Source organism: Salvelinus alpinus, chromosome 11 (genome assembly GCF_045679555.1).
Source record: "Salvelinus alpinus chromosome 11, SLU_Salpinus.1, whole genome shotgun sequence".
Taxonomy (NCBI): domain Eukaryota; kingdom Metazoa; phylum Chordata; class Actinopteri; order Salmoniformes; family Salmonidae; genus Salvelinus; species Salvelinus alpinus.
This window is the reverse complement of record NC_092096.1, coordinates 54,633,628-54,647,589: the sequence shown is the minus strand read 5'-3', so window position 1 is coordinate 54,647,589 and position 13,962 is coordinate 54,633,628. Positions and strand designations below refer to the sequence as shown.

General features: G+C 45.0%; 1 protein-coding gene across 1 annotated transcript in view; it reads left to right on the top strand.

The window, feature by feature from the left end:
- Window positions 1-13,962, top strand: part of dnah2 (dynein, axonemal, heavy chain 2) — a 234,077-nt gene that overhangs the window by 209,781 nt on the left and 10,334 nt on the right. The window contains exons 69-81 of the mRNA XM_071331387.1: window positions 972-1,271; window positions 1,398-1,531; window positions 3,546-3,690; window positions 4,066-4,265; window positions 8,329-8,455; window positions 8,775-8,961; window positions 10,197-10,345; window positions 10,845-11,028; window positions 11,402-11,592; window positions 11,809-12,000; window positions 12,324-12,508; window positions 13,322-13,562; window positions 13,691-13,842. Coding sequence (XP_071187488.1) covers window positions 972-1,271; window positions 1,398-1,531; window positions 3,546-3,690; window positions 4,066-4,265; window positions 8,329-8,455; window positions 8,775-8,961; window positions 10,197-10,345; window positions 10,845-11,028; window positions 11,402-11,592; window positions 11,809-12,000; window positions 12,324-12,508; window positions 13,322-13,562; window positions 13,691-13,842 — 2,387 coding nt within the window. The remainder of the gene's footprint in view (window positions 1-971; window positions 1,272-1,397; window positions 1,532-3,545; window positions 3,691-4,065; window positions 4,266-8,328; window positions 8,456-8,774; window positions 8,962-10,196; window positions 10,346-10,844; window positions 11,029-11,401; window positions 11,593-11,808; window positions 12,001-12,323; window positions 12,509-13,321; window positions 13,563-13,690; window positions 13,843-13,962) is intronic.

Below are 13,962 nucleotides of genomic sequence, written 5' to 3'. Positions count from 1 at the left end.
AATCTGCTGTATGTCCAGGTCCCTCCCTCCCTCCCTCCCTCCCTCCCTCCCTCCCTCCCTCCCTCCCTCCTTCCCTCCCTCCCTCCCTCCCTCCCTCCCTCCCTCCCTCCCTCCCTCCCTCCCTCCCTCCCTCCCTCCCTCCCTCCCTCCCTCCCTCCTCTCTTTGTTCTTTCTCTCCCTCTCTGACCTTTCACTCCTCTCCAGCTGCTTTTAGCCTAGTCTCATCAGCACCACTCTACTCCAATGCTCTCCTATAATACATCCAAAACGCTGACATTTGGGGACAATTGGGCAATGGCTTTAGCAACGGTAACAGACGTGTAGTGCTGAGCCATTAATCAAAATGTCACAGATTTTTTTGTTTTTTAAACAACTAATTGATCGAGTGGGTTCAATTATTTTAATTTCGGGTTTTTTCTTCTGTGAGCTCAATGCGTACGTTGCGCTGCAGTTTCTCTAGAGATAAATCAGAACATGCCCGAACTGTGTGATGTAGTAGGAAGTTGTAGTTTCCAACAGGCCAATGTTCTACATAGTTTAGCGTCGGAAATGTGATAATTAACTACAACCTCCATAATCCATTGCGTGATTGCTTGTCCAGTCTGTGTTTCTTTTACGCCTGCTTCGTAAGGGAAAGAAGAATGCAGGATCAAGAGGGGATACATAGAAATAGTGATTATTTTTTTTATAACCGAACCAACCTCAAAAAGCACTGATCGCTCAGCGCTACAGGCGTGAAACAATGTCTACTCCTCTGTCTGACAAGGCTTTTTTGTGTGGTCGTTTTTCACTTTTCACTGTTTGCTTTTTCTTGTCTCATTCACTGGGCTCTCTTCTCTCTCTTTCTCATCGCTCATTTTGCTTTCATGCATTCCATCACTAGTATTTGCTTTGCTTTTGTTTTGTTTGTTTATTTGTCTTGGTCTCTCCCTCTTTCTCTTTCTTTCTCTCGCTTTCTCCCTCTCTCTTAGGGTCTGAAAGTGATAGACCTTCAGATGCCAGACTTCCTGCGTGTCTTGGAGAACGCGGTCCAGTTTGGTTCTCCGGTTCTGCTGCAGAACGTCCAGGAGGAACTGGATCCCTCGCTGGCCCCCATCCTCAACAAGTCTCTCACACACGTCGGTGGAAGGCTCCTGTTGAAGTTAGGTGATAAAGAGGTGGAGTACAGCCCAGAGTTCAGATTCTACATTACCACCAAGCTGTCCAACCCTCACTACACCCCCGAGATCTCCACCAAGACCACCATCGTCAATTTTGCTGTCAAGGAGCAGGTCGGTACATGTGTTTGTGTGTGTGTAATCTTTGCATTTGTATGTGTAATCTGTGTATGCAGATGAGTGTGTTTCGACATGTCCACATCGCGTGTGTATATTTTGAACCTTGTGTATATATGCCAGGGCCTGGAGGCCCAGCTCCTAGGGATCGTGGTGAGGAAGGAGCGTCCAGAGTTAGAGGAGCAGAAGGACTCTCTAGTCATCAACATCGCCTCTGGCAAGAGGAAACTACAAGAGCTGGAGGACGAGATCCTCAGGTACATTTGAGTCATTTAGCAGACGCTCTTATCCAGAGCGACTTACAGGAGCAATTAGAGTTAAGTGCCTTGCTCAAGATTTTTCACATAGTCGGCTCGTGGATTCGTACCAGCGACCTTTCGGTTACAAGCCCAACGCTCTTAACCGCTAGGCCAACTGCCACCCCATACTACACTACTATACATACTACACTACGATACATACTACTATACATACTACTATACATACTACACTACTACATACTACACTACTATACACACTACACTACTACATACTACACTACTATACACACTACACTACTACATACAACATTACTATACACACTACACTACTACATACCACATTACTATACACACTACACTACTATACATACTACACTACTATACATACTACACTACTACATACTACAATAATATACATACTACACTACTACATACTACACTAATATACATACTACATTACTATACATACTACACTACTATACATACTACACTACTACATACTACACTACTATACACACTACACTACTATACGTAATACACTACTACATACTACACTAATATACATACTACACTACTATACACACTACACTACTATATGTAATACACTACTACATACTACACTACTATACACACTACACTACTATACGTAATGCACTACTACGTACTACAATACTATACACACTACACTACAATATGTACTACACTACTACATACTACACTACTATACACACTACACTACTATACATACTACACTAGTACATACTACACTAGTGCATACTACACTAGTGCATACTACACTACTATACACACTACACTACTATACGTAATACACTACTACATACTACACTAATATACATACTACACTACTATACACACTTCACTACTATATGTAATACACTACTACATACTACATTACTATACACACTACACTACTATACGTAATGCACTACTACGTACTACAATACTATACACACTACACTACAATATGTACTACACTACTACATACTACACTACTACATACTACACTACTATACACACTACACTACTATACATACTACACTAGTACATACTACACTAGTGCATACTACACTAGTGCATACTACAATACTATACACACTACACTACAATATGTACTACACTACTACATACTACACTACTACATACTACACTACTATACACACTACACTACTATACATACTACACTAGTACATACTACACTAGTGCATACTACACTACTATACACACTACACTACTATACGTAATACACTACTACATACTACACTAATATACATACTACACTACTATACATACTACACTACTACATACTACACTAGTGCATACTACACTACTATACACACTACACTACTATACGTAATACACTACTATATAGTACACTACTATACACACTACACTTCTACACGTAATACAATACTACATACTACACTACTACATACTACACTACATCATACACTCTTTGAAAAATGGGTTCCATAAGGGTTCTGCGGCTGTCCCCATAGGATAACCCCTTTTGGTTCCAGGTAGAACTTTTTGGGGTTCCATGTAGAACCCTCTGTGGAAAGGTTTCTACCTGGAAGCAAAAGGGTTCTACCTGGAACCAAAAGTGGTTCTTCAAAGAGTTCTCGTATGGGACAGCTGAAAAAACCCTTTTGGTTCTAGATAGCACCTTTTTTTCTAAGTGTGTACTACACTACTACATGCTACACTAATAGTAAATAGTAATACTACACTACTTTATTAGACTGACCCAACTGTCTGTTAATGCCCTAGCTACAATTTCCACATTACATTTTAGTCATGTTCTAGTCATTTTATTATTTTCGTTATTTTAATTACTTTATTCAGAACTATTTACAATATGTGCATTTAAGTTAAAAGAAACAACCATATACAGTAGAATGATCTTTCCAATTAAAGCCTTCTTCAGAAAAGTGCTGGTAACAATCACTGTGCTAGAAAAAGTATTTTTAAATAATACGTGTATGTATTGCAGGCTGTTGAACGAGGCAACGGGTTCTCTCCTGGATGATGTTCAGCTGGTGAACACCCTGCAGACATCTAAAGTGACGGCCACAGAGGTCTCAGAACAACTGGAGACCAGCGAACTGACTGAGATCAAGATCGACACGGCCAGAGAGGTGAGGAGGGAGGGAGGTAGGAGAGAGGGAGGGAGAGAGAGAGGGAAGGAGGGGGTGAGGCGGGCGGGAGAGGGTAAGGAGGGAGAATGGGGGTGAGGAGGGAAAGAGGGGGTCGGGAGGGAGAAAGGGAGAATAGAGAGGTGGAGGGAGCAGGACGGAAAGAGTGATGACAGAGCAGAAATGGTCTTACACTGCATAAAGGTCCTTAAAGTTGTATAAATGACTGTAGGCATAACAGAACGTTATGTATCTTCATGTCAGGTATATTTGCTTTATAACCGCTACATCATCACCATTCTAAGTTAAGTGTTACTGACCATGTCAAAATAAATGTCTGTTTTCATGAAAGCCATATATCCGCGTCCTCCCCTCTAGGCGTACCGTCCTTGTGCCCAGCGGGCCTCTATCCTGTTCTTTGTATTAAACGATATGGGCCGTATCGACCCCATGTACCAGTTCAGTCTGGATGCCTACATAGACCTGTTCAACCTCAGCATAGAGAAGAGTCAACGCACACAAAAACTGGACGAGAGGATTGCCAACCTCAACGACTACCACACATACGCTGTCTACAGGTACAACATAATATAACCTCAACGACTACCACACGTACCGCCGTCTACAGGTACAACATAATATAACCTCAACGACTACCACACGTACTGCCGTCTACAGGTACAACATGATATAACCTCAACGACTACCACACGTACCGCCGTCTACAGGTACAACATAATATAACCTCAACGACTACCACACCTACCGCCGTCTACAGGTACAACATGATATAACCTCAACGACTACCACACATACGCTGTCTACAGGTACAACATGATATAACCTCAACGACTACCACACATACCGCTGTCTACAGGTACAACATGATATAACCTCAACGACTACCACACATACCGCCGTCTACAGCTACAACATAATATAACCTCAACGACTACCACACATACCGCCGTCTACAGGTACAACATAATATAACCTCAACGACTACCTCACGTACCACTGTCTACAGGTACAACATAATATAACCTCAATGACTATCACACATACGCTGTCTACAGGTACAACATGATAGTACAACATGATATAACCTCAACGACTACCACACATACGCTGTCTACAGGTACAACATGATAGTACAACATAATATAACCTCAACGACTACCTCACGTACCACTGTCTACAGGTACAACATAATATAACCTCAATGACTACCACACATACGCTGTCTACAGGTACAACATGATAGTACAACATGATATAACCTCAACGACTACCACACATACGCTGTCTACAGGTACAACATGATAGTACAACATAATATAACCTCAATGACTACCACACATACGCTGTCTACAGGTACAACATGATAGTACAACATAATATAACCTCAACGACTACCACACATACCGCTGTCTACAGGTACAACATAATATAACCTCAACGACTACCACACATACCGCTGTCTACAGGTACAACATAATATAACCTCAACGACTACCACACATACGCTGTCTACAGGTACAACATAATATAACCTCAACGACTACCACACGTACCGCTGTCTACAGGTACAACATAATATAACCTCAACGACTACCACACGTACCGCCATCTACAGGTACAACATGATATAACCTCAACGACTACCACACGTACCGCTGTCTACAGGTACAACATAATATAACCTCAACGACTACCACACGTACCGCCGTCTACAGGTACAACATAATATAACCTCAACGACTACCACACGTACTGCCGTCTACAGGTACAACATGATATAACCTCAACGACTACCACACGTACCGCCGTCTACAGGTACAACATAATATAACCTCAACGACTACCACACCTACCGCCGTCTACAGGTACAACATGATATAACCTCAACGACTACCACACATACGCTGTCTACAGGTACAGCATGATATAACCTCAACGACTACCACACATACCGCTGTCTACAGGTACAACATGATATAACCTCAACGACTACCACACATACCGCCGTCTACAGCTACAACATAATATAACCTCAACGACTACCACACATACCGCCGTCTACAGGTACAACATAATATAACCTCAACGACTACCTCACTTACCACTGTCTACAGGTACAACATAATATAACCTCAATGACTACCACACATACGCTGTCTACAGGTACAACATGATAGTACAACATGATATAACCTCAACGACTACCACACATACGCTGTCTACAGGTACAACATGATAGTACAACATAATATAACCTCAACGACTACCTCACGTACCACTGTCTACAGGTACAACATTATATAACCTCAATGACTACCACACATACGCTGTCTACAGGTACAACATGATAGTACAACATGATATAACCTCAACGACTACCACACATACGCTGTCTACAGGTACAACATGATAGTACAACATAATATAACCTCAATGACTACCACACATACGCTGTCTACAGGTACAACATGATAGTACAACATGATATAACCTCAACGACTACCACACATACGCTGTCTACAGGTACAACATGATAGTACAACATAATATAACCTCAACGACTACCACACATACCGCTGTCTACAGGTACAACATAATATAACCTCAACGACTACCACACATACGCTGTCTACAGGTACAACATGATAGTACAACATGATATAACCTCAACGACTACCACACATACCGCTGTCTACAGGTACAACATAATATAACCTCAACGACTACCACACATACCGCTGTCTACAGGTACAACATAATATAACCTCAACGACTACCACACATACGCTGTCTACAGGTACAACATAATATAACCTCAACGACTACCACACGTACCGATGTCTACAGGTACAACATAATATAACCTCAACGACTACCACACGTACCGCCGTCTACAGGTACAACATAATATAACCTCAACGACTACCACACGTACTGCCGTCTACAGGTACAACATGATATAACCTCAACGACTACCACACCTACCGCCGTCTACAGGTACAACATAATATAACCTCAACGACTACCACACCTACCGCCGTCTACAGGTACAACATGATATAACCTCAACGACTACCACACATACGCTGTCTACAGGTACAGCATGATATAACCTCAACGACTACCACACATACCGCTGTCTACAGGTACAACATGATATAACCTCAACGACTACCACACATACCGCCGTCTACAGCTACAACATAATATAACCTCAACGACTACCACACATACCGCCGTCTACAGGTACAACATAATATAACCTCAACGACTACCTCACTTACCACTGTCTACAGGTACAACATAATATAACCTCAATGACTACCACACATACGCTGTCTACAGGTACAACATGATAGTACAACATGATATAACCTCAACGACTACCACACGTACCGCCGTCTACGGGTACAACATGATATAACCTCAACGACTACCACACATACGCTGTCTACAGGTACAACATGATAGTACAACATAATATAACCTCAATGACTACCACACATACGCTGTCTACAGGTACAACATGATAGTACAACATAATATAACCTCAACGACTACCACACATACCGCTGTCTACAGGTACAACATAATATAACCTCAACGACTACCACACATACGCTGTCTACAGGTACAACATAATATAACCTCAACGACTACCACACGTACCGCTGTCTACAGGTACAACATAATATAACCTCAACGACTACCACACGTACCGCCATCTACAGGTACAACATGATATAACCTCAACGACTACCACACGTACCGCTGTCTACAGGTACAACATAATATAACCTCAACGACTACCACACGTACCGCCGTCTACAGGTACAACATAATATAACCTCAACGACTACCACACATACCGCCGTCTACAGGTACAACATAATATAACCTCAACGACTACCACACGTACCGCCGTCTACAGGTACAACATGATATAACCTCAACGACTACCACACGTGCCGCCGTCTACAGGTACAACATAATATAACCTCAACGACTACCACACATACCGCCGTCTACAGGTACAACATAATATAACCTCAACGACTACCACACGTACCGCCGTCTACAGGTACAACATAATATAACCTCAACGACTACCACACATACGCTGTTTACAGGTACAACATAATATAACCTCAACGACTACCACACATACCGCCGTCTACAGGTACAACATAATATAACCTCAACGACTACCACACGTACCGCCGTCTACAGGTACAACATAATATAACCTCAACGACTACCACACATACCGCTGTCTACAGGTACAACATAATATAACCTCAACGACTACCACACATACCGCTGTCTACAGGTACAACATAATATAACCTCAACGACTACCACACATACCGCTGTCTACAGGTTTACATTCTCGGATAATGACAGGTATGATGATGAATTTTGGAATAATGTGTATTTAAATGTGAAGCTGTTATACAGGACCAAAAGTTTTGAAGTAGGTAACAAAATAACACACGGACCATACTTTAGATACTAGATACAGATTACCATAGAGATACAATAGAGTCCTGTACTGTTTCACCTCTTCTTCCAGTGTGTGTACCACCGAAGTTTGATCAAGACTGTCCCCGTCTTCACCAGGTACACGTGTCGTGGTCTGTTTGAGGTCCACAAGCTGCTCTTCAGTTTCCAGATTTGTGCCAAGATCCTGGAGGTGGCTGGTAAACTCAACATGGACGAATACAGCTTCTTCCTCAGGGGAGGATTGGTGAGACACACACACACACACACACACACACAGATATACGCGCACACACACACACACACACACACAGAACAGACTGAATGTGCCATTCAATTCATCACAATTGTATTAATCCTATGAGGATTAATGAGGAAGGTTTTGTCAAGCACACAGTTAGTCAATAAATCTTCCTCAAGCAGCAGACTCAGACGTGTGTTACAAGAGCTAGTACTGAATGGGCAGTTATACAGGTGCCATAAAAAATCAAAAACACATCCCTTAAAATGTATCTATCCCTCCCTCCCTCCCTCTCCCCCCTCCCCTCTCTCTCTCTCCCCTCTAGGTTCTAGATAAAGAGAGTCAGATGGAGAACCCGTGTTCTAGCTGGCTGGCTGAGTCGAACTGGGACAACGTGACAGAGCTGGACAAGCTGGCTAACTTCCACGGCCTCATGGCCTCCTTCGAACAGTACCCCCGAGACTGGACCATTTGGTACACGAGTGCCGGGCCTGAGACCGCACAGCTACCTGGTGAGAGGGGTAGGGTTGGGAGCTTGTGGGAGTGAGTACACAGTATGTACACATGCCTGCATATAAGTGAACGTGCGTGTCTCTATAAATGAATCCATCTTGTTCTCTTATGTGCAACAGTTGGGTACCGTTTGTGTATATAGTAAAGTCTAGTATGTCTTTTTTCTTCTTCGTTGTTTAATTGATGATGAATATCATTCTACTCCTCTGTTGTCTCTCTCTCTTAATTCAATTCAACAGGCTTTGTTGGCATGGGAAAGTTATGTTTACACTGCCAAAGCAAGTGAACTAGATAATTAACAAAAGTGAAATAAACAATTAAAAATTATCAGTAAACATTACGCTCACAAAGGTTCCAAGGAATAGAGACATTTCAAATGTCATATTATGTCTGTATACAGTGTTATAATGATGTGCAAATAGTTGAAATACTAAAGGGAAAATAAATAAACATAAATGTGGGTTCTATTTACCATAGTGTTTGTTCTTCACTGGTTGAGCTTTTCTTGTGGCAACAGGTCACAGATCGTGCTGCTGTGATGGACACTGTGGTATTTCACCCAATAGATATGGGAGTTTATCAACATTTGAATTGTTGAGGATTTCTTTGTGGGTCTGTGTAAGGAGGTTAGGAAGTGCAGCTCAGTTTCCACCTCATTTTGTGGGCAGTGTGCACATAGTCTGTCTTCTCTTGAGAGCCAGGTCTGCCTACGGCGGTCTCTCTCAAAGGCAAGGCTTTGTTCACTGAGTCTCTCTTTCTCCCCTTCTTTCTCTCTCTCTCTCTCCCTCTCTCCGTACTGAAGGACTATTGATGCCTATCACGTAGCAGTGTGTGCCTCTGTCACTATCACTGCTTTATGTCATCACGTTAATTAAATCACACAAAGTTCAGCTCAATATTAATATAATTACATGATGGAACTTGCTGCCATAAATTTTCCTCCCGGCTTGCCGTTAAAATCTATTGTTTATCTAAAACCCATTTGCCATTCATGCCATTGTGATTCATTGTGGTTTTAACACCGGGACTTTAGTTGGGAAGTTAAGTTATCACTGGTGTTGCTGAAAACACCCAACCAATTCTTTCTCTTTCTCCCCTTGTCACCTTCACCTTCCATCCTTCTTCTTTAACCTCGCTGTCTTTCTGTCTCCTCCCCCATGCCTCTCTCTATCCCGACCTCTCTCTCTCTTCTCCCGCCCTCCCTCTCTTTTTCCGTCCACCCTCCCCACACCAGGTGAGTGGGAGAATGGTTGTAATGAGCTCCAGAGGATGTTGATCGTGCGCTCGCTGCGCCAGGACCGCGTCGCCTTCTGCGTCGCCGCCTTCATCATCAACAACCTGGGATCACGTTTCGTGGAGCCGCCCGTACTCGACATGAAGGCTGTGAGTGTGTGTGTCGGTGTGCATCTGTGTGTGTGTGCGTTGTGTGTGTGACGAGACTGTGAGTGGCACTCGGAGGAGACTTTTTGATCCCCCCCCCCCCCTCCTGCTCTCTGTGTCACTCTGTGTCACTCCCACGCTGACACGTTCAGCCTCGATGGCGGCTGAGGGAACTGGCACAAGATGGCTGCCAACCAGAGCCAAGTTGGATCCCCTGCGTTGTGGAGGTGGTCCATTTTGAGATGGGTCATTCTTGTCTTCGGGAGTTATTCCTGACCACTTGACCTGAACAGGAACAACATTTGTTCCCAGTAATCCTCTATGTATTGATGTGAAAGCTCTTGGTAAAAAAAGTTTCACATTTGCCACAAACCCATTGGGGGATGATACTTGCGTCCTACTGCCATCAACTGTGACCATTAACAAGAACTGTACTAATACAATAGTCAATTCTCTCTTGGTCCTCCCCCGATCTCTGCCGCTGTGTTGATGTTTCCCCCAGGTGGTGGAGGACTCGACCACTAAGACTCCTCTGATTTTCGTGTTGTCTCCGGGGGTGGACCCTACAGGAGCCCTGCTACAGCTGGCTGAGGCCTCAGGGATGAGCAGGAAATTCCATGCCCTCTCCCTGGGCCAGGGTCAAGCCCCCATTGCCACACGCATGATCAAAGAGGGAGTGAAGAGCGGTACGAATCAGTCTCTTCCCGCCCTCTGTTCTCTTTCTGTGTCTCTCTCTCTCTCCTCTCCTGTTCTCGGCATCTGTTTCTTGTTCACCGTTGATAGTTACTTTGCTAAGTATTCATAGGACTCCTTTCTCTCTCAATCTATATTTCCTCTCTCCCCTCATGCCCTGTTTGTGGACTGCAGTGTCATTTGTTATGTTCTATCTGGCTGTCACTTCCTGTAGCTTGTTGTGATTTCAGCCACACCTCTCTATACTCGACCAAATGTCATCGCCATACATCAGTACTGTTGTTTTTGGAAAAGTCGATTTCTAATATCCCTTCTCCTCCACTCTTTCCTCTATTCTCCTCTCCCACTCCCACTCCCACTCCACAGGTCATTGGGTGTTCCTGGCTAACTGCCACCTGTGTCTGTCCTGGATGCCTCAGCTGGATAAGTTAGTGGAACTGCTGCAGGTGGAGGAGCCCCATCCTGACTTCAGACTGTGGCTCAGCTCCTCTCCTCACCCTGACTTCCCCATCGCTATCCTGCAGGCCGGCATCAAGATGACCACCGAACCGCCTCGGGTAGACAGAGAGAGGATATACACCACTGTACTCACACATACACACACATGCAGGAACACACACACGCAGGCACACACTTTAAGAGAACACATCTAGATACACACACATTTTCAGAATGATCTACTCTCTTTTGCCATTGCCCCACTCAATTCCCCCCCCCCCCCCCCCTCTCTCTCTCTCTCTCTCTCTCTCTCTCTCCCTCTCTCTCTCCCTCAGGGTGTGAAGTCCAATATGAAACGCCTGTACCAGCTGGTGACAGAGGGACAGTTCACACGCTGTGCCCGGCCTGTGCTCTACAGGAAGCTGCTCTTCGCCCTCTGTTTCTTCCACAGCATCCTTCTAGAGAGGAAGAAGTTCCTACAGCTGGGCTGGAACATTATCTACGGCTTCAACGACTCTGACTTCGAGGTAACCCGCGCGCGCGCGCAAAAATGGCTTCCAGTCGCGGTCTTAAAACTATCCCCGACTTGGATCTTTCTACTTGGTAAAAATAGTCAATTAGGAGAGGGGAATGTCAGGTATTTCTTGAGTCTGATATGGATTGTGAAGATTTAATGTTGAAGAATGCTTGAAAACGGTGACAGAATTTTTTACCTACTCCTTTCCCTTGTAAGACAATGAAGACTAACAAAATGCTGACCGCTCTACATCCTGTTGCGTGAGACCAAAAGTAGTGGATAAATCACCCCCTAGGAGTGCTAACAGCAGGCGTGTCCCCATCCCTCCTCTAGGTTAGTGAGAGTCTGATGAGTCTGTATTTAGATGAGTACGAGGAGATCCCCTGGGACGCCCTCAAGTACCTGATCGCCGGGGTCAACTACGGCGGTCACGTGACGGACGACTTTGACAGACGCCTGCTCACCACGTACATCAACGACTACTTCTGTGAGGCCGCCGTCGCCGCGCCATTCTTCAAGTGAGCGTGACACGCGCATACAAACACACACTCACACACACACAAACGACTGTCTCTTTCACTCTCTCTCTCCTCAAACACACATAAAGATCTAGTCGTGGCAGAGCGTACTGCGGCTGCTGTCTGGTTACAGGTACTCATAAAGACTGAGGACCGTGAGCACCACCATGTGGCCAGCGTTGATGTTACAGTCACTCTGAGGAGTCCAGCCCTGTTGCTGCTTATTCCTGCCTATCCAGTACTTTCTAAGGGTCAATTTGGGATTGGACAACAATGTTGTACTGTAATACTTTCCTCTCCTCTCTCTCTACCTACTACATCCCTCGGGACGGGCCCTAGTCCTCCTACAGGGTTAGGGGTTATGTAGTGTTAACAGTCTCTTCTCCCCTCTCTCTAGACTCTCCTCTCTCTCTACCTACTACATCCCTCGTGACGGGCCCCAGTCCTCCTACAGGGTTAGGGGTTATGTAGTGTTAACAGTCTCTTCTCCCCTCTCTCTAGACTCTCCTCTCTCTCTACCTACTACATCCCTCGTGACGGGCCCCAGTCCTCCTACAGGGTTAGGGGTTATGTAGTGTTAACAGTCTCTTCTCCCCTCTCTCTAGACTCTCCTCTCTCGCTACCTACTACATCCCTCGGGACGGGCCCCAGTCCTCCTACAGGGTTAGGGGTTATGTAGTGTTAACAGTCTCTTCTCCCCTCTCTCTAGATTCTCCTCTCTCTCTACCTACTACATCCCTCGGGACGGGCCCCAGTCCTCCTACAGGGTTAGGGGTTATGTAGTGTTAACAGTCTCTTCTCCCCTCTCTCTAGACTCTCCTCTCTCTCTACCTACTACATCCCTCGGGACGGGCCCCAGTCCTCCTACAGGGAGTACATCAGCCACCTCCCAGCCACGGAGCACCCCGAGGTGTTCGGCCAGCACCCCAACGCCGACATCGCCTCCCAGATTGCTGAGACCAGGACCCTGTTTGACACCCTGCTCTCCCTGCAGCCCCAGGTCACTAGTGGAGCTACTGCCGGAGCAGCCGCCGGGACCAGCAGAGAGAATAAGGTGAGTGGGAGGGGTTTACAGTTGGAGGCTGTGTCATGTGCATTTGTGTGTGTGTGTGTGTGTAGCTCTGTATTTTCTGCATATTTACTATCAGTGCAAGAGTTTCAGTCGATTCCCTCCCTCTCCAGGTATTGGAGTTAGCAGCAGACGTGCTGCAGAAGATCCCAGGCCTGATAGACTATGAAGGGACCAGGGTCCTGCTGGCTGACGACCCCTCACCTCTCAACGTGGTCCTACTGCAAGAGATCCAGAGATACAATGCCCTGCTACACACCATCAGGTAGGACAGAGAGAGAAGAGGAGGGAGGTGATGTAGGTAGGTGGTTTGTGCATGGGGTGTGTAGCTGCAAATGTGTGTGTAAAAACAAAGTACTGGATGGGTAGTTTAACGGCGTGCGTG